The sequence below is a fragment of the Pseudorca crassidens genome, chromosome 10 (genome assembly GCF_039906515.1).
Source record: "Pseudorca crassidens isolate mPseCra1 chromosome 10, mPseCra1.hap1, whole genome shotgun sequence".
NCBI classification, from domain to species: Eukaryota; Metazoa; Chordata; class Mammalia; order Artiodactyla; family Delphinidae; genus Pseudorca; species Pseudorca crassidens.
This window is the reverse complement of record NC_090305.1, coordinates 69,330,445-69,355,403: the sequence shown is the minus strand read 5'-3', so window position 1 is coordinate 69,355,403 and position 24,959 is coordinate 69,330,445. Positions and strand designations below refer to the sequence as shown.

At 59.3% G+C, this 24,959-nt stretch overlaps 1 protein-coding gene across 5 annotated transcripts in view; it reads right to left on the bottom strand.

The window, feature by feature from the left end:
• SEMA3F (semaphorin 3F) overlaps positions 1-24,553 on the bottom strand; it is a 29,472-nt gene extending 4,919 nt beyond the window's left edge. For 2 of the 5 annotated variants that reach the window (XM_067754485.1, XM_067754487.1), the window contains exons 1-12: positions 24,033-24,552; positions 19,861-20,018; positions 5,761-5,921; positions 5,603-5,665; positions 5,361-5,480; positions 4,583-4,675; positions 2,923-3,016; positions 1,405-1,524; positions 1,050-1,189; positions 816-930; positions 587-656; positions 278-422 (exon numbers count right to left, since the gene is read on the bottom strand). In XM_067754485.1, coding sequence (XP_067610586.1) covers positions 278-422; positions 587-656; positions 816-930; positions 1,050-1,189; positions 1,405-1,524; positions 2,923-3,016; positions 4,583-4,675; positions 5,361-5,480; positions 5,603-5,665; positions 5,761-5,921; positions 19,861-19,972 — 1,233 coding nt within the window. In that variant the 5' untranslated portion in view covers positions 19,973-20,018; positions 24,033-24,552. Of the gene's footprint in view, positions 1-277; positions 423-586; positions 931-1,049; positions 1,190-1,404; positions 1,525-2,922; positions 3,017-4,582; positions 4,676-5,360; positions 5,481-5,602; positions 5,666-5,760; positions 5,922-19,860; positions 20,019-24,032 lie in introns of all 5 variants that reach the window. The other 3 variants (XM_067754484.1, XM_067754486.1, XM_067754488.1) reach the window with 3 other exon arrangements.
• Between the last annotated feature and the right edge of the window lie 406 nt (positions 24,554-24,959).

The following is a 24,959-nucleotide window of genomic DNA, read 5'->3' as shown; positions in this document are numbered from 1 at the left end:
CCACCATCTTTGTTTCAGGATCCTAGCTGGATTCTTTCACAGCCCGACACTGTGTGTAAACGGTGGAGTCTTCCTTACGGTGTGTTTTGTTTTAACTTCAGCTTTATTGAGGATGAAAGGTGAGTTTATATGTGTGTATGGTCCACCTCCACCCCCGCCCCCGTCAACTTGGCTGTGAGTGCCACGATGGTGCGGCCCATGTCTGCAAAGGGCCTGACCCAGCACAGTTCTCGTGGAAAGAGAGGAAAGGGAAAGGTGGAGTGAGTGGGGTCCTCACCGTGCCGGGCCGTGGGTAGGGCATCTTCCCTGAGAAGGGCATCCATTGGTAGTTGGGGCCCTCCTTGTGGGCAAAGGGCCCATTGAAGACCATGCGAATGTCAGCCATGGAGTAGACACACACGGCAGAGCCTCGGAACACAGAGCTGCGGGCAAGGCAGGCTGCTGCTGCGGGTGGGGCAGACCCTTGGCCCAGGGTCCTCCCCAGCCTGCCCTCACCCACAGCTCCCCACCAGGATGGGGTCCTCCACAAATCACAGCCCCCTACTCAGCCACACCCTGCCACTGCCGGCCCCAGCCCCAGTCTCACCCCGAGGAGGTAAAGACAGCGTAAATGACTGGGTTCCTCACATCCTGGGTCTGCTGGACAAACACATCCTCTGGGAACAGAAGGAGAGGGAGCTGGGAGGGTACCTTGGCCACGAGCCCCAAGGCCCTGCCCACTCCTGGGTGGGGGGCACCAGGCTTCCCCTGACCACCCATCCGGCCGCCATCCCCTGCAGTAGCCATAGGCCCCCGCCCGCCTGCCGGGTGCTCACGGAGCTCGTCAAAGTGGGTCTCGATGCCATCCTCGCCTGGCACAGAGCAGACCAGCCTTGCCTTCAGGAATGTGCTCCACTTGTTGACCAGGCAGCAGTGGCCGCCGTCATCGTTCTGGGGGGCAGGGGGCAGGGGCTGGGTCAGATCAGCTCACTCACCTCAAAGACCCTGCCAGAGCAGGGCTGATGGAACCAGGACTGGGCCTGGGGAGGGGGCAGCAAGGGGCCTCATACCAGGCAGATCCGCCCGATGCGGGCATACACCGCGGGGCTCTGTGGTGCCTCCGCAGACCGCTCACGGAAGAAGAAGTAGAGCTTGTCGTCGTTGCGCTCGGCACTGTCAGGGATGAGCTCAGCGTGGATGAACGAAGGGTCTGCAGGTGTGCAGGCGTCAGTGAACCGCACCCTCCTTGGACAAAGCCTCTTTCCCGGGCCAGGTACAAGAAGACCCCCGAGTCTTCCCGGGATAAGAAACTACCCCTGCTCCAGCCAGTCAAGGGCCAAAAATTCTCCCACGAGTGTTTCTTTATGATCTCTGCGCCGCACCCCAGACATGCTGCCCACTGGAGGTGTTGTGGGTTCTGCTCACCATTGAGCCACCGGGAGTTGTACTGATCCGTGCGCATGGCCGTCTGCTTTCCAAGCGTGCGGAAGATGGCCGCGTCGGTGCCCATGAAGTCGATGTACACACCTGCATAGAGCTCCTCGTCTGTGGGTGGGCCAGTGGGTCAGTCATGGGGACGCCCTTGGCTAAGGCCGGTGCACAGCACACATGACCTCCAGGGCAGGGTCCCATCTCCCCCTCAGGTTCTCCAGGGCGACTGTATCAGTGGGGCGTCGGTGAATGTTTTAACAACTGGCTCTGGGAGGACTGGGATTAGCAGCAGTTGGCTCTGATTAGCAGCCAGAGCCAATTTCTGTGGTGTAAATACTCCCACCATGGCTGATCTCAAGCTGCTAACCTGAGGTCACTCACTGAAAGCAGAGTTGGGAAGACCTGCCCAAACCATTGTCTAGTGTTTCCACCCCGTAGATACGAGAATGTAAATAATCTCGAGAACACAGATAATAATCAAATATAGTGAAATAATTAGCAAGTAGTGAGTTTTGAATATTTTTACCTTCGTTTTTAAAGTAATTTATTTAACTGTAAGTGTATATAATTTACTTTCTAACAATAGCTGTGTTTAGTAGCTGGCTCCCAGAATACCTGAAAATTTGAACAGAAAATTTGACCAACACACTGGCTCCAGCACACCACTCCAAGTCTTCCCTCTAGACTCGCCCAGGGCAGGCCCTGTCTTCCCCCAACGGACTCCCTGGTCTGGACCCTGCCATCCGGCTAGGACCTTCTTACTCACCAAGAGGGAGAGGATAATGCCCACCCTCTGCCTTTCCCAGGCTTGGAGGTGGCACACTGCCCAGCAGCTGCTGAGAGGCAGACTCAGTTGGGCAGTCAGAAAGCAGGCAGACTGCAGGGACCTGGGTCAGCAGTGGCCTCACCCAACCTGGGGGTAGGGGCAGCAGCTGCTTCTGAGGCCCCAGGCAGGACTCCTCCCCAGAGAACATTCTCCCAACTCTCCCAGACACTTGGCCAGACCAGAAACACGGCCAGACCAGAAACAAACTCCCCAAGCTGGTCTCTGGGCCAGGACTCTCCATTGGTGCTGCCTTGTGGGCCTCTCCCAGCCTGCCAGACAATCCAAGAACACGCTGTGGGACCACCGCCTCATACCACCCTCAGTACAGACTCCGCTTGTCTTCTCTTCCAGGAAGCCTGTGGCCAGGAGGGTTCTGGCCTTTGCATGGACCACACTGTGGATTTCAGGGTAGAATCTGCCCCCTGCGCCCACCGCACCCCCATTCGAGGGGATGGATGGAGGCTCATACCACCTAGTCTCTGCCCCTCTGCGCACACTGGGGTCTGGTCTGTACCCTTCCCCTTGCCAAGAGGGACCACATTGCGGGGGTGATGGGGGGGCAGGTTTCAGACACAGCAATTTCATGGTCTCTTCCCTGGGGTAAAGTGTTGGTGCCATGCTCCCTGCTCCAGAGGCAGAGGTCACACCTTTAGGCTTTAGAACCAGGGTGGGGTGGGAGCACTCACTGATGAGGGCTGAGGCTGTGTCCAGCTTGGGGTCATAGGGACACTTGCCCTTTCCTGACTCGAGTTTCTCAGGCTCCAGGTAGAAGATGTAATCCTGCAAGGCAGAGAGGGGCCCGGCATCATCCAAGCCATCCCGCACACGAAAGGCAAGGGTCATCAGGCTCCCAGGGTGAGAGCAAGCCCCCAGGGAAACCCTGAAGCCACCCTGCTTCACTCCCCAGATCTCATTGGGTTTTAACTCTATCTTGCCAGGTCTCCCAGAGCAGGGCGGTGCTGAGGGTTCCCAGGGAGGTGCTTCCTGGTCTAGATCTCAGATAAGACCTGGGAATCATGTCTTGGAGGACTCTGCTTCGGGGACCATGAGAGGGGCATCAAGTGGGCTTACAGGGGCTGAAGCCTCTCCATGCCAACTCGTTCAGGAAGATTCTGGCCAGGGCCCCCTTGGGCCACAGAGGTACAACTCTTTGAGCTGTGGTTGCCTGTCTTGGGCCATGAAGGGCAGGGTTACTGGCCAAAGGCCTGGGATCCTGTCCTTTGCCATCAGGTCCCACCAGGCCAGAGGGCTCTGAGGTTATCGTGTCGCCGGGTTTTGTGCCCTACCTGTGGTCCTCAGGATAGACTAATAGGCCAGGGCCTTTTCCCTGCCCCTCAGCAGAGCCCCCAGCTCCACATGTCTCCGCAGGGAGCCAAGAGCTGAGGGGTCCAGCCCAGACCACATGGAATTCACAAAGCCCCCCCACCCCATGCCTCCCAGCCCATCCCTGAAGATGCTAGGAGGAAGGCTGGTGAAGGCACTGGGCAGGACGAGCTCATGAGGAGGTTAAGGGAGGAAGAGGAGAGAGGCACAGAGACAGGAAGGAGGTGGCAACAGGTGGCAGGGATGGTGATGGGAAGGTGTACACAGGCCTGCTTCCAGTTACACTCTGCACACATGACTTCCTGCACACATGGGGCTGCACACACAGCTCGGCACGCATCACTGCCAACACACGGAACCCACTGTTCACACCCTGGGCACACACACGCAGAGTCTGAGCGGCCCCACTTCTCAGCACTCCCTGCCACAGACACGCGAGCTCAAGTGACCACTTGCTCTATCACTCACCGGCAGCCCCTGCCCCCCTGCCCGCCCCTGCCCAGCCCCAGCGCCCCCCAGCCCTGGCCCAGTCCCTCAGCCCTGTCCTGGGTCAAGTCTAGTAGACACACAGCTCTGCCCCTCCCACCCCAGGGGTTAACCCGTGCCCCAAGTGAGGCATGGGGCATGGACACCTAAGAGCTATGTGTCAGGCTGCACACATGTGCCATTTTCCCACGCTGGGTGCTAAGTAAGGTGTGGGTAGGAGAGTGCCCAACGCGTGCCCACGCATGTCTACACACGTGTTCTGAGGGCGGAGGCATGGCTGTCCCCAGGGCTCCTGTCTTTCCCACCTGATGGCTTCATGATTTCTTGTCACACTGAGGCTGACATGAGTCCAACTGGGAATGCCTTCAGAGGCTGAGAGCACTGCAGGGGAAGGAGTGGGAGGGGGGCACAGAGGTGGACGGAAGACCCGGGGGAGGCTGGCCTGGGGTGCAGGCTCCTGGCTGGAAGGCCAGGCCCAGGATGAGTTCGGTTCAGAGGCAGTGCTGCCTGGCAAGAGCCTGAAGGGATGAGGCCCACCTGGCGTGGGGCTGTGGGCGTCGGGTGGAGGGCACCATCGGTGGCTCTGCTGCCTCGGCCTCTGACCACCTGCATCTGGGTCCAGGGTGTGGCCTGAGAAGACGAGGAATACGGGTTAGAGCCAGGGGTGGCAGGGGCTGGGGGAGCGGGCTCGGGCTGCCAGCTTCTCACACCACACATGCCAGGAACACATGGGAGCACTTGAGCCCCCAGAGCACATATATGCACCCCTGTGTGAACACATACACACAGCTGGGGCACACCTGCACACACCTGTGCCCCTTAGGTCCAATCGTTCTCACACACTCCCTACAAGGTCACACCAGCTCACATGCATGCCCACATGGAAATGGAGGAGGGCAAAAGCAGGCAGGGTGGGGCAGAGCTGAGGAAGGGGCAGCTCTCCCCCAGGCCGTATGGCAGAAGCTGACCCAGGCGTCCAGCCTCCTGATGCTGAGGCCCCCGCCAGGCCCTCTGGCTTGGCTGCAGGGGCACCGTCCACATATGGAGGAAGCGCTCACTGCATGCCAGGCACAGTGCTAAGACCTCTGAGAGCGTTAGCTCACTGCCTCCTCCTCACACCGACCTGTGAGAAAGGCAGCTATTAGCCCCATTTTCAGGAGAGGAAACTGAGGCTCTGAGAGGTGGAAGAAGTCACTCACCCAAGGTCACAGGGCCGGGAAGTGGCAGGGCTGGGGCTCAAGCCCATCCTCCCATCAGAACCCTGGAAGGTAGCTATCAGTGGGGGCAGCACAGGGCCAGGGTGGGCGAGGCTTACCTGGGCGCGGCGGCCGCGGTTTACATAGGTGCACATGGGGTTGTAGGCGCCGGTCCCGCACACATACAGGTGTGTTCGGTTCCAGGGCTGGATGAGCCTGACGAAGTTCCCGCACTCACCCTGGGGCCAGAGGGAAAGCCAAGGAAGTGCCCAGATGCCTGCCTGGCCCCAGTGCCTTCCTGGAGTCCCCTGTCCCCCGCCGTCACCTTCCCCCACCCCACCTGTGACCCCACCGCACTCACGTTGCCATCCTTGCCTGAGAGCACACACTCCTCAATGCGCTGTGGGGAGGCTGCCCAGTGGATCTGCCAGAGATGGAGGTCAGAGGGCCCGCTGGAAGGGCCCCCAGCCCTGGGGCGCGCGTCCCTCATCTCCCCACCACATCTGGGCTGGCCCTTACAATGAGGGGCTCGCGGTTGATGTCATGCAGGTCCAGAGACAGCACGTAGTCCTTGCTGCCCACATACATGCGGTCGTGGTCCTCGTCCTTAAGCAGGATTCGGTAATCAGTTGTGTTGAGCAGGAAGTTGAAGAAGTGGGCCGTGCCTGTGGCCTTAAGCTCTGTGGGCAGAGGGCAGAGCAGCAGTGAGGGCTCTTGGAGACCATCCACCCATACCCGCTTTGACAGAGGGGGTAGCCCCACCACACGGTCATCTTAAACCCCCAGCTTCCCCTCCAGGGCCTGCTGGGTTCCCTCTCTAGTCCCTGATATTCTGGGAGGAGAACGTGGGACAGTTGGGCAGGCCAGGGAAGGGGCCACACCCAAAGCCGGGGCCCTGATTCATCGGCAGCCCAGCCAGTCTCTGGGTCCCAATGAAAGGGCAGTGGGCGTGGGCCAGGGTGTGTGATGGCATCAAAGACTCTGCTCAGGTGGGGAGTTAATGTTCCCATGCTCAGGGTGGGGCCAGCTTCCCACAGGGGCCTAAAAGGGTTAATGAACAGGGGGGTGGGGTGCAGGTGCAACCAGGACAGCTCACAAATGCTGGCACAGAGCCAGGGAGCCCTGTCCTCACCCCAGCTGCCAACAAGACAGAGAGCAAAGCTGGCACACAGCAAGGTCCCCACCTTGCCTGAAGCAGGTTAGCCAGGACACCGGAAAGCCCTGCTGGAGCCAAACTGCCCAACAGACCCTTGGGCTTCCCCCAGACCCCACAGGGTTGCTGATGGTGGAATCCTCAGGCCACTCTGAACCATCCAGGAAGTCTTTCCCAGGAAAGAGGCCCTCCCCCTAGTGCTGCAGCATCCCCAGGGCTGGCGACAGGGTCCAGCTGAGTCCTCAGTTTCCCTTCTGTGAGTCTGGCAGCCCTGGCCCTCTCACCCTCAGGTTGCTGAGGGAAAGTCCTCCTTTCTGGGGATGAAAGACAGGAGGAAACTTGGCTAATGATAGGCCAATGACAGAGGACTCCAGGAAACTTGGGAAGCTTCCTCTGGGAGAGGGAGTTCCGAGGGGTCCCCTTGGCAAGTCCCTCCTCCACCCACCCCCAGCTAGTTTTAGCTCCGCAGGAGAGAAGAGATTGCAGTGAGGGTGATGAATGTTCACCAGCACAGGAGGCTTGAGATGGCAGCACACAGAGGAGTATGTATGCATGCACATGGCCCAGGTATACACACACGCACATATGTGTCCTACATCAGATGACGCATCCACCACGGGGAACTTACACATCGCATCTCCCTGCCCCACATCTGGTAACCCATTTCACAGGTGGGGCTATCAAGGGGGAGGTCTGGAGAGGGAGAATCTGAGCCCTGGGATCTGAGGTCACTGAGAGCCATAGATGCTGCCTGAAGGTAGAACCAGCAGGTGGCCCCATCCCATTTAGTCAAGGCCGCTGTCTCTGACTGGCCTGGCTGACCTTGACCCCTGCTGTGTGCTGGAGACCCGGGAATGGAGCTGGAGGGGCTGTGCCTGAGAGCAGCTCTGAATGGGAGCTTCAGGATGTGCTGAGATGGGTGTGTGAGGTGGGCTGGGAGCCAGGGGACTCCCACAGCAGACCCAGAGCCCACATCTGAGGGCTGGGCAGGGCAAAGGCCTTGCCCTGCCCAGCCCTGACTATGGCAGCAGGAGAATACAGGTGATGACCTTGGCCCACCACTGGGACGCAGGGACGCCAAGGGATCAAAGGGCCGATCCCTGCCTGGCTACAGCCTCATCAGCGGTGCCTCTGAAGTCCTAGGCAGGGCAGCCTGAGCACCTGTCCTGCACCTGTTGTTGGGCCACTCGGAGTCCCCCGCCTGGCCACCCGGCCATAGTGACAACAGGAAAGTAAACACTCCCCCCCGTCACCAACCCAGGGCCAGGAAGTGTCCAGAGAGGAAGTGGGGCTGCCAGCAGAGCCCCCCCAGGCTGGGACAGCCCGCCAGGGGTTATTTATACCCTGGCTGGGGGCATGGCCTTGACTGTGCCCTTACCCGTCCTGCTGGGCTAGGGGGCATTTGGGGGGCAATGGGGGGAAGGGAGGCGAGGCTGAAGTGGGCACCTTCAGACACAGACACCTAAGGTGCGGGGAGCTCCAAATATCTAGCCCCAGGGATGCAACCAGCCATAATGCCTACCTTCCCATCCCCGTCTAACCTTGGGTCCCTATAATCCAGACCCTCCCCCTCTACAGTGCCACGACCCAAGTACAGACAGAGGAGACACCATTCAGCAGATGAGGCAACTGAGACCTATGTGAGGAGCAGGAGACCAGCCTTGATCTGACATCCTCCCTCTCAACTCTCCGTGCCTGAGCCCTTTGGTAGAGCTGGGAATGGAGGGAGCCTCTTACTTAGCCATCCAGTACCTATTATGTGCAAAGCCCTGTGCTCATTAACATCCAAATCACAGATGAGAGGCACAGAGCAGGGAAGTGACATGTCAGTGTGCATGGAGCGTGATATTCCCACCCAGGTCCATGGCCTTTTGGGCTAAAGGAGGGTCAGGTGCCGGCAGAGCCAGTCCTGGTGGTGGGGACTGCCTGTTGGAGGGCCAGGGCCGGAAGGTGACTCGTCCTCCATTGACAGGGCACATGACTCAGGACCCTCGGGACCCCTCCCAGTGGCCACGGGATATGGCGTCAATGGCTCTGTTGTCACAGGATGTGATGTTTTGGTCTCTGTGGAAACTAAGGTGGGTGTGGGGAGCCCCCATAAGGCTGTGTGGGGTAGGAAATGGGTGGGAGCAAGGGGGAGGAATCTCTGGCTCTGGCATGGGCTTCATGACCCCAGTTGCGGTCTCGGAGCACTCATTTCCCTCATGCCAGATTGTAGTAAAGAATTCAAATAAGGGTCCCCATGACAGCCCTGCAGCTCCAGACACGAAGACTGAGGCCCAGGGGAGAGTGGTGCTCACCTTAGGTCACAGGGTGAGGAGTGAAACTGGTGTGCTGTCCCACCTCCTCACTCTGCCGCAGGGTAGAGGAACAGGGGGCCTTCACTCCTCCAAGAAGCCCGGGTCAGGGCAGATGGTGGTTGAGTAGCCCTGGGCATCCTGCTCTGACACCTGCAGTGTCAGCAGGGCTAGAGCTTACTGGCCCTCAGCCCCACTGAGGAGCAGGGACTTGGGCCAAGGGGACCTGGGGGCCTGAGGGGGCATGGATGTGGGGGAGCTGACACGGACTGAGGTTGCTCCTGTCCTCAGGCCAGTCCCCACCTCTGCTCCACTTGCCCCAGGCCCAGCTCTGATAGCAGGAGTGTTGCCCCTCCCCCCCCCCAGGACAATACAGAAGGAGGGGCTGGGGCACAACCAAAGGCTCTGTGGGTGTCAGGGATTCAAGTTTGTATAAGCTCCGACCTTGGGGAGGGAGGGTGGTGTGCCTGAGTGATGCTCCAGGGAAGAGCTCCCCACCCCCATGCCCTCATCCAGGCTGGGCACAGGTTGGGTGGGGTGACATCCGGGAAGGCTTTTCCCGTCATGGGGAAGGAAGAGCCTTTTCTGGCATCAGACACCTCATTTCCGCAGTCGTTTCCAGCCTCTAGCACTCTCCCATGGCCATTAGACACTAGGGGTCCTGGCCCAGAACGGCCTGGCAAAGGTCCAGAGGCAGGAATTTTCTCAGTGTAAAGGAGGCTTAATCCTGGGGGTCTCTGTTTCCTCCTCTCTGGGAAGCAGCTGATGATGCCTTACTTTAAAGGAGGTGGTGGGCAAGGACAGCACTGAGGAGGCGTGTCTGCAGCCCTCACCCGCAGACCCCGAGTGGGCGGCCCCCGACCCCTGCTGCCTGTCTCTAGGACACCAGGTCTGCTTGCCAGTGAGGCAGGGGCTGCTGCAAAAGGGGGGTCTTGGATCAGAGATGGGTACCCCGCCCCCTTGGTTACAGCCTTACAAAGCAGCAGGCCCTGACGGACAGGGTCACCTCCCTGGGCTGTGCTTGGGTACTGGGAGGTGATAGACAGGTCCCGGCAGCTCAGCCCTGACCTCTGACTTCATGTGGGCTGGTCCAGCCTTAATCCCTAAGATGAAGAGAAATGAGGCTGGGGGTGAGGGGTGGGGGTGCTGGCCGGGGTCTCTGGTCAGTACTTTATCCCCCTGCCCTTCTGAGGAGGGAAACTGAGGTGGATAAGGAGATGGTAGCAGTGGCAGCAGCAGGAATGGCAGGGTCCCTCCTGGACACTCCCATGGGCTCTAGGGAGGGTTGGCCCCCGGCCCCTTTACCACTCCCTCAAGCTGTGAGGGGCCCCAGAGGGAAGGCCCAGGGGCTGGGCTGACCCACTGGCTCTCGGCCTAATCCTCTTTTAATGAGCGGCCAGCCGGAAGGCCTCAGCCCCTGGCCACAGCCTTGTAACCCTGGAGCCCCAGCCAGGCGAGCTGGGGGCAGGGCCTCCCTAAAGCCTTTGCATGCACCTTTCTCCCTGCTCAGCACGTCCACCTTACTCATACCTCAATGCCAAGACTCCAACCCTGGCCAGGCCAATCCAGGGCCCCAGCATCTGCCTTGACATACCAGGGTGGCATCTGCCTTGTGCTCCCATGGACCCTCTCCTAGGCATTTACCATTTGTTCAGGTCCAGGTCCCACATGGGGCTGGGCAGAAGAGGCTGTCACCTTTGATTCAGAGGCTGGCTCTCCCAGTCCCACCTCCCACCCCATTCCTAGGGATGTTCTAGATGGGAACCCCTAGAAGCCAGACCCAGGGTTTTGCCTGGGGCTTAAGCTGCCTCTTCGCTGGGGGGTAGGCTCCAGGTTCCTCTGGCCCCAAGCCCCTCAAAATCTGTCCTCTTCAATCCCATCTCTGGATCAAGCTGTCCAGATCAGAGACCCAGAAGCCTCCCTAGGAGGCATCCATACTCGCCCCTCTTCCCCCTAGGCAGGTGAGCCAGGTCAGTGCCAACAAAACCAATTACAGCCGCTCTCACCCAATTAGCAACTAATTATGGCCTCATAGTCCATTCAACATAATTAACATGTAAATGACTCCACGTGTTTATATTCAATAACGGCTCTGATTGAATTTAATTTAAAAGTCTGAACTGGGGACCCGGTTACCGTATTTCATCACTTAAAGCTGCCACTTCCTGGGAATGTCAGCTCCTCCAGGGGAGAGGGACCCAAGGCCAGAGTGAATGGTGGAGGGGCAGGTGCCAAGACACTGGCCCAGCGCTGGAGAGGGTAGAGATGACTGTAGTCCCTGCCACCCTGACATGCCTATCCCAGGGGTGCGGGGAGGTGGTGAGGTCAGAAGAGCCCCCAGTGGGACCCACAAGATGGGAAATCCTCTGGAACAAGGGGCCCCTTCTATAGGGCTACTGTAAACATCGCAGCTGTTCAGTAAACACCAAGCTGGAGCCGAGCTGGAGCAGCCCAGCTGGGCTAAGCTCTGCTGCAGGCTTCCCTCCCATTTTGGGGGCTAAGGGCTGGGGGTTGGGGGTTGGAGGTTGGGGGTTGGGGCCTGGGGCCTGGGACCGGCAGGCCCAGGCGTGCTGTTCCCACGCCCGTTCCGCCCCAGCGCCCACCTGCTCCGCCCAGGAGAAGACAGGCTGGGGGCACAGCTCATCCTGACCCGGGAAAAAGCCAGGTGGGAAGGGGCAGCAGAGTCACTCCCTGGCACACAAACCTGGTAGACAGCAAAGGTTCTACATCTCTCCCCACTAAGGATGTCCAGTGACTTTAGACCATTGTGTCCCAGCAGGTAGGGAGCCCTCCAGCCTCGGTGCTTCCATTGATCCCTGCCCAACCCCAGGACCACATGGTGCCTGATTGTTCTAGGTCTGGGCTGGTGGCTCAGGGGGCCAGGACGTCCTACCTGGACCCAAATGGCATGCACGGCTGCCTAGGAGGACACCTTTGGGCATCCGCAGTCCAGGCAAAGTTCAGAGCTCTTGCCCAGCTTGGAAAAGACACAGTGTGGTCAAGGAGGCTGGCTTGAAGGGTCAAGGCGGTCCCTGAGCCTGGGGTGGGAGGAGGGGGCCTGGGCTAGGCAAGCAGTTCACACTGGAATGCGCCCCAAGAAGTCGGAAGGGGGTGGGAAGAGGGGCTCGTCCTGAGGGGAGGGTGGCACCAATCCATTTCTCAGGTGGGCAGAGTGTATCAGAGCCTCCAGTTCCACAGGCCTCGGGGAGCCCACCCCTCCTCCCACATTCCAGACCTGGCCCGGAAACCCCTCACTCCTTCCTCCACCACCTCCTCCTCCCTGTGACTGCAAAAGACAACAAACTCTCCATGGCTCATTTACTCTGATAAATCAACCAGACGGACAGGCCAGGATGGGACCAACAGGCTGGTGGGTGTCAAGACCCTCCCCCTGCCCTGGGCCCAGCCCCCATCTCTGCCCTCCTCAGACTCCTGGGATCCCTGCAGCCCCTTCACATCACCCACCCAGAGATTCCCAGGATGTCCCAGACAGTCTTAGCGCCCCCCCGCAATATTCAGATGGGGAAACTGAGGCACCACACAGACAGATGTGTGCTCAGTGTCAGCCTTGAGGGATGTGGTGAGGCTGTGTCAGGACTCCAGGCATGACTTAGCTGGTCGCCAGTCCAGAAAGGCAGCAAGTACTCCACACAGGCCTGGTGCTAGGACTGGAGAGTGCTAAGCAAAATGACAGCGTGAGCAGCCTTGAGCAGAGGAGCCTAGAGTGCCACCCATTCCACCTCAGGTGCTGCAGGAGCCCAGGAGGCCCCCACATTCTAGCTGTTGCTCTCCACTTGTAGTGTAGGACTGACAGGAGTCACCCAGGCTGGTGGACCAGCAGGTCCACACAGTGGACTCTGCCCCTGGAAGGAAATGAGGGCATCAGCACTGAGCCCTAAATGGGAAGAAACAAGGCTCTTGGCTGGGTGCAGAGACCTTAGAGGAAAGAGCATGTCCGGGTAGGAAGCCACGGAGCGATCATGGTAGTGATGGGAGGAGATGCAGACAAGGGGGGATCAGGGGAAGGAAGGAAGGACGAAGACTGGGGGAAGGGGGGTGGAGCTGAGGCCTCACGCCCCAAAGGCCTCCTGGTCCCTGGAGGGGCCTGTTGCTTTGGGGCTGTCTCTGCCCTGCAGAGATATAGCAGATAGGCAATACTTGCCAGCAGCCCCTGTGAGAATGCCACAGGTCAGCCTAGCTGAGCCTCCCTCCGCCACGGGCTGGCCTCCTGGAACCTAGGCCAGCAGCCACCGCCCAGACCCCATTCTTTGCCAGGTCAGGATCAGTAAGCAACCCCAGGAGGCCTCCACCCTCTCCCAGGGGCTGCTCAGCAGCCTGGGGGGCAGGGGCCTGCAGGCCTGCCAAGCTCAGGCACCCACGTGAGCTGGGCTTTGGATTCAGATCGGAGCCTTCTGGCATCCAGGCCTCTGGCAAAGGCCCTCTTGCTATTTCTAAGAAAAATGCAGCAGGAATCTTCTCTGCTTCTCCAGAGCTCTAAGGGCTCCCTTGAGGCAGGGCTCAGATTCCCAGGACAGCGCCAGGTCAGGCCAAGAAAACATACTCTCGGGCCAGTCATGTAGATGCCCAAGTGAGCAACCCAGGCCTGGTCACCCCTAGCACAAGCTGTAGGAACTAGAACAGTGCAGGGTGTGGGGTCGGGGGGGTTGCGGGCTGTGTCACTGCAGCAGATCGTGGGCCCCAACCAGACTGGGACACTCATCTCTGGGAGAGCCCCCTCCATGGCATCCCTTCCCCAAATGCATTATCTTTTTCCCAGTATGTATTTGGTACCTCTGCCATGAAAAAAAGAGCTCAAAAACCACAAGGAGAAAGTGCAAACTCTATATCCTAGCACCAAGAGCAAGACTCCATCTAGCGTCTCACCCTTCCCCAACTGCTGCACCGCACACACCCCACCTCTGCTCCTGCTCTTCCCGCTCCCAAAATCTCCCTTCCCGTTTGTGATGTAGCCTCCTCCACAAATCCTGTCCAGACACCCATGGTAGGCATCCTCCTCCTCCTGACCCCACTCCATCCACAGGGCTCAGGGTCCCTCTTGCAGTCCTTTCCAAACACCATCTGCTTTACCAAAGGTTAGAAATCTAGAGGGAGAGGTGAGGCAGTACGGACTCCTGGGGCACCCCCAGGAACAGCCCTCTGAGGGTGTCTGCCACCCTCAGAGTAGCTCTTAGTTTCTAAGACTTCCTTTGCCAGAGCCATAACTGTATTCACAAAAAGTTAACGCACAGGGCTTCCCTGGTGGCACAGGGGTTGAGAATCTGCCTGCTAATGCAGGGGACACGGGTTCGAGCCCTGGTCTGGGAAGATCCCACATGCCACGGAGCGGCTGGGACCGTGAGCCACAACTACTGAACCTGCACGTCTGGAGCCTGTGCTCCGCAACAAGAGAGGCCACGACAGTGAGAAGCCCACGCACCGCAATGAAGAGTGGCCCCCCACTTGCCACAACTAGAGAAAGCCCTCGCACAGAAATGAAGACCCAACACAGCCAAAAATAAATAAATAAACAAAACAAAACAAACAAACAAAAAAGCCAAGCATTTAAAAAAAAAAAAAGTTAATGCACAAAACACAATGAAGTCAGCACCATTTTTGCCCCCATTTTACAGATGAGGCAGCAGGGACACAGACGGACTTCACTACGCAAGGTCTACCCATGGCCAGGATGCAAGCTAGGCAGTTTGAGACCTCAGGATGCCGTTTCCATGGGGCCACTGCCATCCCTACCTTACATGGAGAAACCGGGGGTGGGAGAGCCTAAGCTACTTGTCTTAAGATCACACAGCTGACAAGGTAGGATAGAGGTTTGCCTGCCTTCAGGGCCAGCTCTCTCAACCACCACAGCACCACCTCTTCATTCTACCAAATTAAGTGTCCCGCCGCCTGCCCTGGAGGAGGAGCGGGAGGTCTCCCTGGAGTCAGAAGCCAAGTACCCACGGCTCTGAAGATACCCTCTGGGCTCCCCACCACCTCTGGAGAGGTCACAGGGTTGGAGGTGCACACACACAGGTGCAGACAGCCAGGAGCCCACTCTGAGGCCGCCACCTCCCAAGCCACAGGGTGAAAGATGCCTTTATGGGCCAGGATGAGATTTTTATCTTGGTGGTTTCTCTTTAAATTCTTTACGATTACGAAGCAGTGGGGGCTGCCAAGGAACATGATTTACTCCTTGAGCATGCACCAGCTCCTCACTCCGTGCCAAGGGAAGCTGAAGCCAGGGAGGGAGGGGTGGGCATCGTGCCAGGGAACCAGAGACAAGGCCTGTGCTAAGAAGGCCCAGCCAGTGGCGGTCCCATCTGAAGCTTGGCTGGACCTGGAAGGACCACAGCTGAGAGCCTCCGGCCCTGGCCTGGCTGACCCAGGCTGGGCCTCAGGCAGGCTCTCCACAAGCACAAGGACCTGCCCCGCTCTCTCCGAGGGCTGATCCCTGGCCAGCTGAGGGGCAGCCAACCAGCACCCAGGACCTCCCAACTCCCAAAGCGGCCATTTCCAAGTTCCCTCTCAGGAGTGAGGCGGCTCCCATTTCCAGGAAAACTGAGATCCGAAACGCAGGGATCTCGGCTCAAGTTCATGCTTTGGGTCTTCCTTCCTCCCTCATCAGGCTCATCCTGGAATACCCACACCTCCCCAGTTTGCTAGCTCCAAGTCCCCCTGTAGCTGTCAAAGCCACCTACCCAGCTCCCTGGTGCCACCCCTGGCCTCCAAGCTCCTGGGCTTTCTCACCTGTCCCTCGCAATCTGAAGCTCCAAGCCTGTTTGGCTGGCCAGGGAGCCCCCCTGGTGGGCAAGCCCCACTCCTCACACCATGCAGTCAGGCCAGCTAAGTCGAGGCTTGCTAAAGGCCCTTCCAATTCAATCCGTATTCACCCCATACTCACTCCCCCTTGGGTGAAGTAAATAGACTGTGACCCTTCCTAACCTCCAATCTCCTCATTTCCTAATAAGGAGACCTGGCGACTTTGGTTCTCGAATGCCACACGCAAATGATGTAAGTGGTGGCACTGTTATGGGCCCAATAGCCCCAGAGGCTCAGGAGCTGGGCTGAGGAGGGCTGGTGGGCACTGACCAGCACCAACCCGTTCACCCTCCACCTGCAAAACGTCCTTCCCAAAGAGCAAGCCAGATACACCCAGACTCTTGAGAAGGTTGAACCCCAGGGCTGCTCTGGTCATAGAAGCCCTTTTCACTCCTGGACCCTGGTTTTCCTTCTCTGAAGGGAGAGAGCTTCCTAGAGGACTCTGATCAGTGGAGGGGCTGGGGTGATGGACAACTGGATTCATAGGAAATAAGCAAACCCAAGTGCTGTTTCTCCAGTGGTAGAAAGCACAAGAAGACTGACCAGTGCGAACCCAGCCCTTTCCTTGGGAAGTGAGGCTGGGCAGGCTAAAGCCGGCACTGCAGGGTCCTAGAGCTCGAGACCAAGCCCGAGCCCAAGCCCATGGAAGAGGGCTGCGCCTGCATCCCCAACCTGCCCTCCACCCCCAGTCCTGGGACAGGTTCAGACATCAGGCAGAGCCAGGCTCCATCTTAGTCCTGCTCCTGAGTGACCCGGGAAAACCTCTGGGTCTGATTCCTCACAGGATACCCAGGCAGTCCCCCTCCCCAGGCCTTGGAGGGACTACCACTTGGTTATCATCATGGGTACCTACTGTTATTTCTATTATTTTCATCTTTCCTGACCTCCCCTGGCAAGGTGACCTTCCATTCCATCTCCTTACTCCAGCCTCAGTTTCCCCAGTAGCCCAGCCACCTCATGTCATCACAAGACCGCTTTCCCCCTCCAAACACCTCTTGGCCTCAAGTCCTGGCTAAAGCCAGCCCAGGCAGCAGCAGTGTATTGTGGGGGTGGCTTCCTGGGAAAAAGTAAACATTCCCCAAGCTAAACAAAGGACCTGGCAGGGCCCTCACACCTCCCTCTGCAGTGGGAGGTGGTACCCCAGGGCTTGGACCATCTCAGGGTGGGGGAAGGGAGAGGTTTTTTTCTCCCAGGCTTGGCCAGTGACTCTGGGGTTAAGGGGACTCCAGGCCCAGGCAAGGATAGGTGGTGAAAAGAGGGCCCTGCTGCCCAGGCTCTCTAGTTGTAAGCATCCACGAGCTCTCAAAAAATAGCTCTCCTGCTCCTGAAAATCCTCCTCACTTACCCCTCATTTCTGCATGACCTTGGCTGTGCTGCTGATGGAAGCTCAGCAGATGGGCCATAGGAGTCTCCCCACTCTGACTGAACCCTAGGTCCCTTCTCCCTTAAACCCTCTCTCAGCTTTAGGCCTGGCTGGGGTGCCCAGGCGGATGGGCAGGCAGCAAGCCCAAGCCTGGCCCAGTTCCTGCCTTTGTTCCTTTATCTGCCCTGGGCAGTGCGGCCCCTCATACCAGAACCTCCGGCTTAGAGGGTCTGACCCGTCTAGGCCGGAACTAGCACCTCCCAACTGCAGCAGGACCCAGGCAAGGGAGGGGATGTGCCTAGGGTAAGGGAGGCCCTGAGGCCTGGTATGGCAGCCGCTATATCCATCCAAGGCACAGATGGAGAAACTGAGGCATGAAGCCACAGTGACCACCAGTGTTCCCAAGAGCAGCCCTCTCTGTGCCCCTCTTGTATATACAGGAGGAGAAGCTCCCCCCAGCCCTGGTCACAGCCAGGCCAGGGTCCAGGTTCTGTAGGTGTTGGTCTCCATTCTCACTCCACAAATGATCAGTGAGGGCCTACTCCTCACTGAGGGCCGCATCGTAGGCATGAGCTGCCTGAGACCATCCAGCATGAGGGGGGATAGGGGTGCACAGGGCCTGGTGCACAGTAAGTGCTGAGCTCCCAGGAGGCACCGGCCAGCTGGGTGTCCATTGTCTTTTCAGCCACTTTGTCTGTGAGCACCCCATCTTGTTCACTGCACAGTCCCCAGTGCTCAGCACAGGGCCTGGCACATGGCAGGTACTCAAGAATCTGCTAAACTAAGTGACATCTAAGCATAAAAGTAGGACAGGAGATCAAGTAGGAAACAGAAAGGTCATTCAGGACAGGGAAACCTGCCCGTGCAAAAGCACAGAGGCCTGGGGATGGGGTGGCCCCAGGCAGCCAACAGCCCCACCCCAGGCTGCCACAACAGTCAGCGCCACAGGCTGGCTGCCAGTGAGTTGGGCTTTTAGTCACTGTGGGTGTCAGCTTCAGAGCTAACTGAGGGGGAATTGACCTGACCGATGTGGGCTTCAGGCGTCGGCAAGGCCAGAGCACCAGCACTATTTCTGGCCTCTCCTCTGCCTCCTGCCTGACCGTGGCCCTGCCCTTGCCTGATACTCGGTTTCCCTCTCTGGAAAAAAGGAACAAAAGCCTTTGCCCCTTTGCCCCTGCAGGTCCAAGAAGGTTTAAAAGGAGTGTACAGAGACCCTCCCAATATCTTGTTTCTCCTGCTTCCTCTCATGGGTCTCCAGGGTGATGACAAAAGTAATACCCAGAGTGGACGTCTTGGTTCCAGGATCCCAGGGGTGCGGAAACCAAGTCACCTGCCCTGCCCCTGTGGGGGGAGGGGATGCTCTATTCTCCCTGCTGGCACCATGGGCTTGGAATGGGGTGAGAGGGGGACCAGGCCCCTTCAATATTTATTAATCAGCTCCGAGGACTTCCACCAGGAAAGGGTAGAGATATCAGCAGAATAAGTATCTCACCTTCTTAGGCCTAGGAGAGGAGTTGTCTTTTACAACCCAAACCAATCAACTCTTCTGCCCATTTCTCAGGCCCTGTGCAGGACTCCTTCCAGGCACATCCTCAGAAATTCACTCCCCACTCCCCCATCAAGTTGCACAGGTAATATGGGGCCAGGAGAGGGGCTCTGCTAGGGGACATGGGAACATGGTGAGGTGGGGGCTGGGCCTCAGCCAAGCCTGAGGAAGGAAAGGTTGGCCCAGCCTTTCACCCTTATAAGTGCATCCGGAAATCTGGTCAGCCAGGGCTGAGTCGGCCCCACCCAGGGCAGGCAGCTGGACCAAGTGACCCTGGGCCAGAGGAGGGCCAAGGCTGAGAACTCAGCGGTGACCCCAGGTCCCCCAAGCATGGCTGCTGTCCCTTATCCCAGGCTGAGGGCAGACTCTTGGATCATGCACACCTTCGAGGAAGTGGCTAGTGAGTGAGCCATCGGTATGCCTGGAGAGTGTGTGTGGCACGCGTGTTCACCTGCCTAGTGGGTTAGCTGCAAAGGTGATGGAGCCAGTGACTTCAAGCAAAGTGCTCACTGGGGATGTCAGGCCTGTCAGAACAGCACGTGCTCTCCCTGAACTCACCGGGTGGTCTAGTCTCTAGTCACAGCCAAGAGCCCCCTCCCCAATTCCTGGGAACCCCTCTCACGTGGAGACCCATAGGAAGGTTCCTCAAGCACCCACAGCCCAGCAGAGCAGGTCCTGCTCCTCTAGCTTTCGGAGGCCTCAGTGTCTGCCCTGATTGTCTCACCAGGCAGGGCAGGACCAGTGGCAGGGAAGGGCTTCTGTTTGTTTTGTTTTGTTTTTTTTTGTGGTATGCAGGCCTCTCACTGTTGTGGCCTCTCCCGTTGCGGAGCACAGGCTCCGGACGCACAGGCTCAGCGGCCATGGCTCACGGGCCCAGCCGCTCCGCGGTATGTGGGATCTTCCCGAACCGGGGCACGAACCCGTGTCCCCTGCATCGGCAGGCAGACTCTTAACCACTGCGCCACCAGGGAAACCCAGAGAAGGGCTTCTGCAAACACAAGTTTGAAAGGCAAGACACCTCTGTCACCCCAGTTATCACACAGAGGGAGATGCTCTGCAGACTCAAACCCAGAGGCCACACATTCTGGCTCTAGAAGCGGTCTGGGGACTTCCCTGGCGGTATAGTGGTTGAGACTCCATGCTTCCACTGCAGGTTCAATCCCTGGTCGGGGAACTGAGATCCCTCATGCCATGCAGCCAAAAAAAAAAACAAAAAAAGCAGCAGCCCAGACTCAGGACCCTTCTCCAAATATCTAAGTAGTCCAGTCTCCAGCTTTTCCCAGCAAGTCACCACCTCCTTTGTCAGCCCCAACACACCCAGTGTGACCCATGTGGCTGCACAATTTGTCCTTTTTTGCTCTGACCTCTCTTCTCTCTCCTGTGCAACAGGGCCAAGTGCTCTGGACAGAGGAGGATGCTGGGGAACAGCAAGGCAGCCTCTTACCTTTAAATGAGAGCCGGACCCGGGGCGTGGCCGGGAGGTAGTCCTGGGTTGGGGTGGCTGGCCAGGCCCCAGTCAGTAGGGAAGCCCAGAGGAGGAGGCCAGCGACAGGCATTGTGGGAGGGGCCTAGGGCCCAGAAATCAGGCAGCCGGCTAGACACCTGGGAGGGGGAGCAAGATTGCAATGTGTGAGGCAGAGTGGGGTATCCTGCCCTACCAACATTTCCCTGTGTAATTCTGCCCAAGGTGCCTCAGTTTCCCTATCTGAATAAATAGGGCGATGGGTGTCTCCTTGCTCACACCCTCAGACTGGGCCCATGAATGGCTCAGTGTGAAAACCTCATATTCTTTCTTGTCCCAAACAATGGGTCTAAAGACCAGCCACTGAGTGCAGCCTAGGGTCACCAGGACTAATAGGCGCCATGGGAGACTCAAACCCTCCCCGCATCACAGCTTCCTGACTTCCATTCACAGTGCTCAGCTCAAGCAGGTGATCTTACAGCCCTCTCTAGTTCCCTTGCATCCACCCCCAACCCAACGGGCTGTTCCTTCCCTCTCCCACTTCAAGGAATGAGGGAAGAGATGGGTCCAGTCCTGCTGGCTCCAGTCAAATCTCTCCTTCTAGTATAGGAAAATCTGAACCTGATTATTGGGGTTGGGAGCATGAGGGAGTGGAGGATGAGTGAGACACACATAGATGGCCTAGAGTGAGAGAGAGACAGCAGCCAGAAAAGGAGAGTCAAAGAACAGTAGGGTCTACTTTTACTGAAATCACAGCAGGAGGGATCCAGGTCAGACATACAGAAGGACTTCCTGCCAGGAAAATTTCCAGCTCTGCCTACAGAGGGCAAAGAAGGGGAGCGAGGACAGCCAGCAGGCCTGGGGCAGGGTCTGAGCCAGCCTCAGTGTCCCCTGCAGAACTCCCATACCCCCAGCAGGCCCAAGTTTCCATACAATGTTTTTCAAATATTGTCTCCCCAGGCAGACTGGCTGTTGGGTAAACGCAGCCCAGCACCAGTTGTCTGAACATATTGCTCCCTCCAGGCGAAAACCAGTGCCAACTTCCCAACCGCGCCCCCCCCAACCAGATGCACTGGGGGTGGGGGCACCAAGAATGACAATGTGAGCCCCATCCCCCAGATCTGTCTGGCCTACTTCCTTCTCCCATGGGAGACAGGACCCCAGGCCCACTTCTAGGACCCTGAGGTGGGGGTGGGGTGTAAGAGGTAACGTGGCCTGTTAATCCCCTGCACTGGCTAACACATACTGAGGCAAGGCCCAGGCTCCACATCTGACTGTCCAACCCCACTCGACAGACCCTGATGCCCTCCCTAGCCCACCTCCCCCGAGACCTTGCCTCTCCTGCCAAGCAAACCACTGGTGGTTCCTCAGACAGGAAGTACAGCTTCAGGCTGACTGACCCATTCCCCATGTGGTGCCCTCTGTGGGAACACCCTCTCCTGAGTGCCTGACACACCTCTCATGTTCCTTCCAAATCCCCCATCACAGGTGCTCCCTCCTAGGGAGGATGGCTGAAGGAAGGAGGGGAGAATTAGAACCAGTCCTTCCGCCAGTCTGCTGGGGCACAAAGCTGGTGCTGACTGAATGGCAGGCCCTGATGAGGCGGGCAGGCGGAAGAAAGGGCTGTGCAGCTACCAGCACCCTGGGGTTCACCTGGGAGGCCCCCACTAACAGTTGTGGATATACACACGTCCACACTTACATGCCCACACTCGTCCTTACAAGCATATGTTTGTTCAAGAACTTGACCTGCTAGTGAGGTGGGGCTCAAGGAAGCTGGGAGACACTGTCCTGGCTTGGGAAGGACAAGATGCAGGCTGGGTCCCTTAGAGAGCTTTGTTCCTCTGTATCAGGGGGCTCAGGGTGACTTGCCTCCTGTCCTCCCTGTGACCTCATTTCTCCTACAGCCATTTTCATGGTGACAAGGTCAGGGTCACCAAGGACAGTGGTGGAGTCCCCCAAGGTGTCCAGAAATGAGGAGGGCTTTGCTCCACTGGGCCCCTACAGGGACCTCCCACAATGCTTTGGCCCTTTAAAAGGGTGAATAGGGGATGTTCAAATCTGTTGGGGCCTCAGGCCCAAGTCTAGGCCCCCTCCTTGGCAGCCTGGGGGGTGGAGGAGAGAAGGAGAGGGAAGGAAAAAGAGGAAGAGAAGGACAGAGAGAGGAAAGGGGAGGGCATTTCCACAGTTGCTTCCCCTCTGCCAGCCCCTAGATGCATTCCACCCAGCCCCAGCCCCGGAGAAGCCCCCAGTCTGGCCCAGCCCAGGTGGGTGGACAGAGAAGGAACAGCCACCGCCACCTGGGAGCCCACCAGGAGGAGAGCAGAGAAGGAAGGAAGGAAGGAAAGAAGGCTGGCGGGAGGGAGCAAGGGAGGGAGGCAGGCGGGAGGGAGGAGGAGAGAGGGAGGAGAGAGGGAGGGACGGAGGAGAGACGTTCGAACAAAGAACCGAGGAGCTGGGGCTGGCAAGGGGTGCAGGGAAGGGGCGGCCAGACGAGGGGGTCTGGAGGCACCTGGGGGTGGGGCAGGGGGCTAGGAGGTCGAATTGTCCGGACTGATCCAGACTTCTCAGGCTTGGGGGGGTTGTGGGGGACAGCCTGCCTCAGGGAAGGAAGGTTGGCTCCTTCGAACTGAGAACAGCCTGGATGGAAGGGAGGCAGGAGCAGGGGCTGCGGGGGAACATGGTGAAGAAATTATTAACAGCACCCCACCCCCCACCTAGCTGCTCTCATACTCCCCCCAGCAGGCCAGAGCTCCTTCCTGACCCCTTGGCTTCCCCCTCCCCCAACACCCTATGGACCAGGAAGCGGAGACACACCAGCATAGCTAGGATTGAAACCCCCCCTTTCATGGCCAGGGTTTCCCAGTCAAGGTCACCTGGCTTCGCTCCATCTTCCCCTTCAAGGTATTCCTGGAGCGGCAGGGGTCTGAGGCTGGGTTCCTGGCCTCCTCTCCCCAACCCCCTGCACTTCTGGGCCTGGCTCCTTCAGAACTGAGGGGCAGCAACAGGGGTAGGCGTGCCCAGTGTCCTCACCTTCCAGGACACCTTACCCCAAGGGTCCAGGCACACTCCCTATGCAGCCTGGGAAAAGGCTCCAGCTCCATCCAACCCCCTGGACTGGAATGAGCCTACCAACCTCTGGGTGCAGTTTCCCTATCTCTCCAACTAGGACAGGGGCTTCTGGGAGACAATCTGTATGAATTCAGGACAGGAACCCCCAACCTCCAGAGCAGACACATCGGTGCCTTCATTCCCCCCCTCCCGCCTCCCCCAGGTGTTCATGGGCTGGTGTTCACAACACAGTTATCTCAAGAATTAGAAGTTATTTATCCAGCCAGGCCTCCAGACCTAGCTCCAGCTGACCCCTCCTGCCAGTCCTGCCTCATTCCTGGGCCACCTTGACACGTTCTGGTCCCACCTGCTCTAAGCAAGTCCACCTAGCTCCTAGTGTCCCCTGCCCACTTAACCACTGGGGCCCCAGCCTGCCCAGATCGGGGGCTTGACTGCAGGCTCTCCCAGCTCACTTACTCCCCACATACAGCAGGGCCCCTAATCCAAGCAAGACTCCCTGCTGGCAAACAAACCCAAACTAGCAGCAGAGGGTCAGGGGGCTGGCACAGAGCTGGGAGAAAAGCCTTGGGGCTGGCAGTCCTGCCCTGTTGATCTTGGAGACCCTCCACGTGGGGGCTGCCAGTATAGCGCTTCCCTTCCAGCAGACGATCCCCAGATCCGGACACTGAGGCAGGGCAGGCGTACCTACTGGGGAAGAACGCTGCCTGAGGCGTTAGTGGGAGAGCTCAGCCAGGAGAAAGGGCATGAGGCCTCCCGCTCCAGGAACAAGGCGGTGGAGGTGTATGGGAACACCCACCCACCCACCCAGAACCTTTCACAGAAAAAGTTGCTTTGCACACTGGTGACCCCGCAGACCACATCCTCCACACATCTCCACATCGCTTCGATGCTGAGGGTCGGGGCAGCCCGGCCAGGTATAGGCACCCACTCGTCTGGTCACCCCTGCGTCCGCGGAAAGCCCCCTGGCTCTCTGAGCCCCAAGCCCCGGACACTTGCGCAGAGTTGCAGTGCCGCGGGTCCCAGAGGGATCGCGGGGTGGCCCGGCTGCCTGACCGCTCCCTCCCGGTTCCCGCCGCACTCACCTCTTCCACGGCGGAGGGGCCTGGGCTCCCGAGCAGCGGCGGCGGCGGCAGCAGAAGGGCTCCCGGTTGAGCCGGTCCGCGCTAGCGGCCCCCCGGGGCCATGGCCCTGCCCGCGCCCTCTCGCCGCTGTGCCTGAGCCCGGGTCGGGGCCGCGGCCCCGGCTTAACGGGTTCTGCGGGCTTCGGGCGCGTCAGCAGTCGAGGCCCCGGGCCCCATCCCGGGCCATGGGAAGGCTCAGGGGCGCTCGGGGCCGCCTCCCCCCGGGTGGGCTGCGGGCGCCCCCTGGCCGGCGCGCCGAGGGCGCATTCCCCGGAGCGGGGCGCGGGCGACGGCGCGCGCTGGGCTTCGGGGAGCTACGCTCGGCTTGGCTCGGTGGCGCTGTGCTTGCCTGGTCTCTGGACTGGGGTCGGCCGGCCGCGCTGGGCTGCGCTCGGGGGTCACCGGACCGCGGCCGTACCCTCGCTCGCTCGCTTGCTCTGGTCTCGCGGCCGCCGGCGGGACGGGGCGCTCGGAGCCGCGCGGGGAGAGCCGGCAATTGGCCGCCCGTGGGCGACATTTGCATAGCGCGGCCCCGCCCCGTCCGCCCCGCCCGGCCCCACCCCCAGGGCGGGACCCGCCCGGCCGCCGTCCCGCCCCCTCTCCACCTGTCCGCGGGCTGGGCTCGATGCTCCCAAGCGGTGGGGCAGCCTGTGCCCAGGGAGGCTAATCGGCACCCCGCGCCCCCGCCCTGGCTTCGCAGGCGGCGCCCCCGCCCCGCCCTGGCTTTGTCTATCCGTGGATACACCGCGCACACCGCGCCTGGTGTTTACCCGAGCACTCAACTCCCTGGCGGGAAGGGCAGACGCGCCCGGGAGCAACGAGCCTGCGCTCACCTGCGCACCCCCTGCCGTGTCCCTCCTTCCCACTCGCTGCCCGCCATGCCTGGCC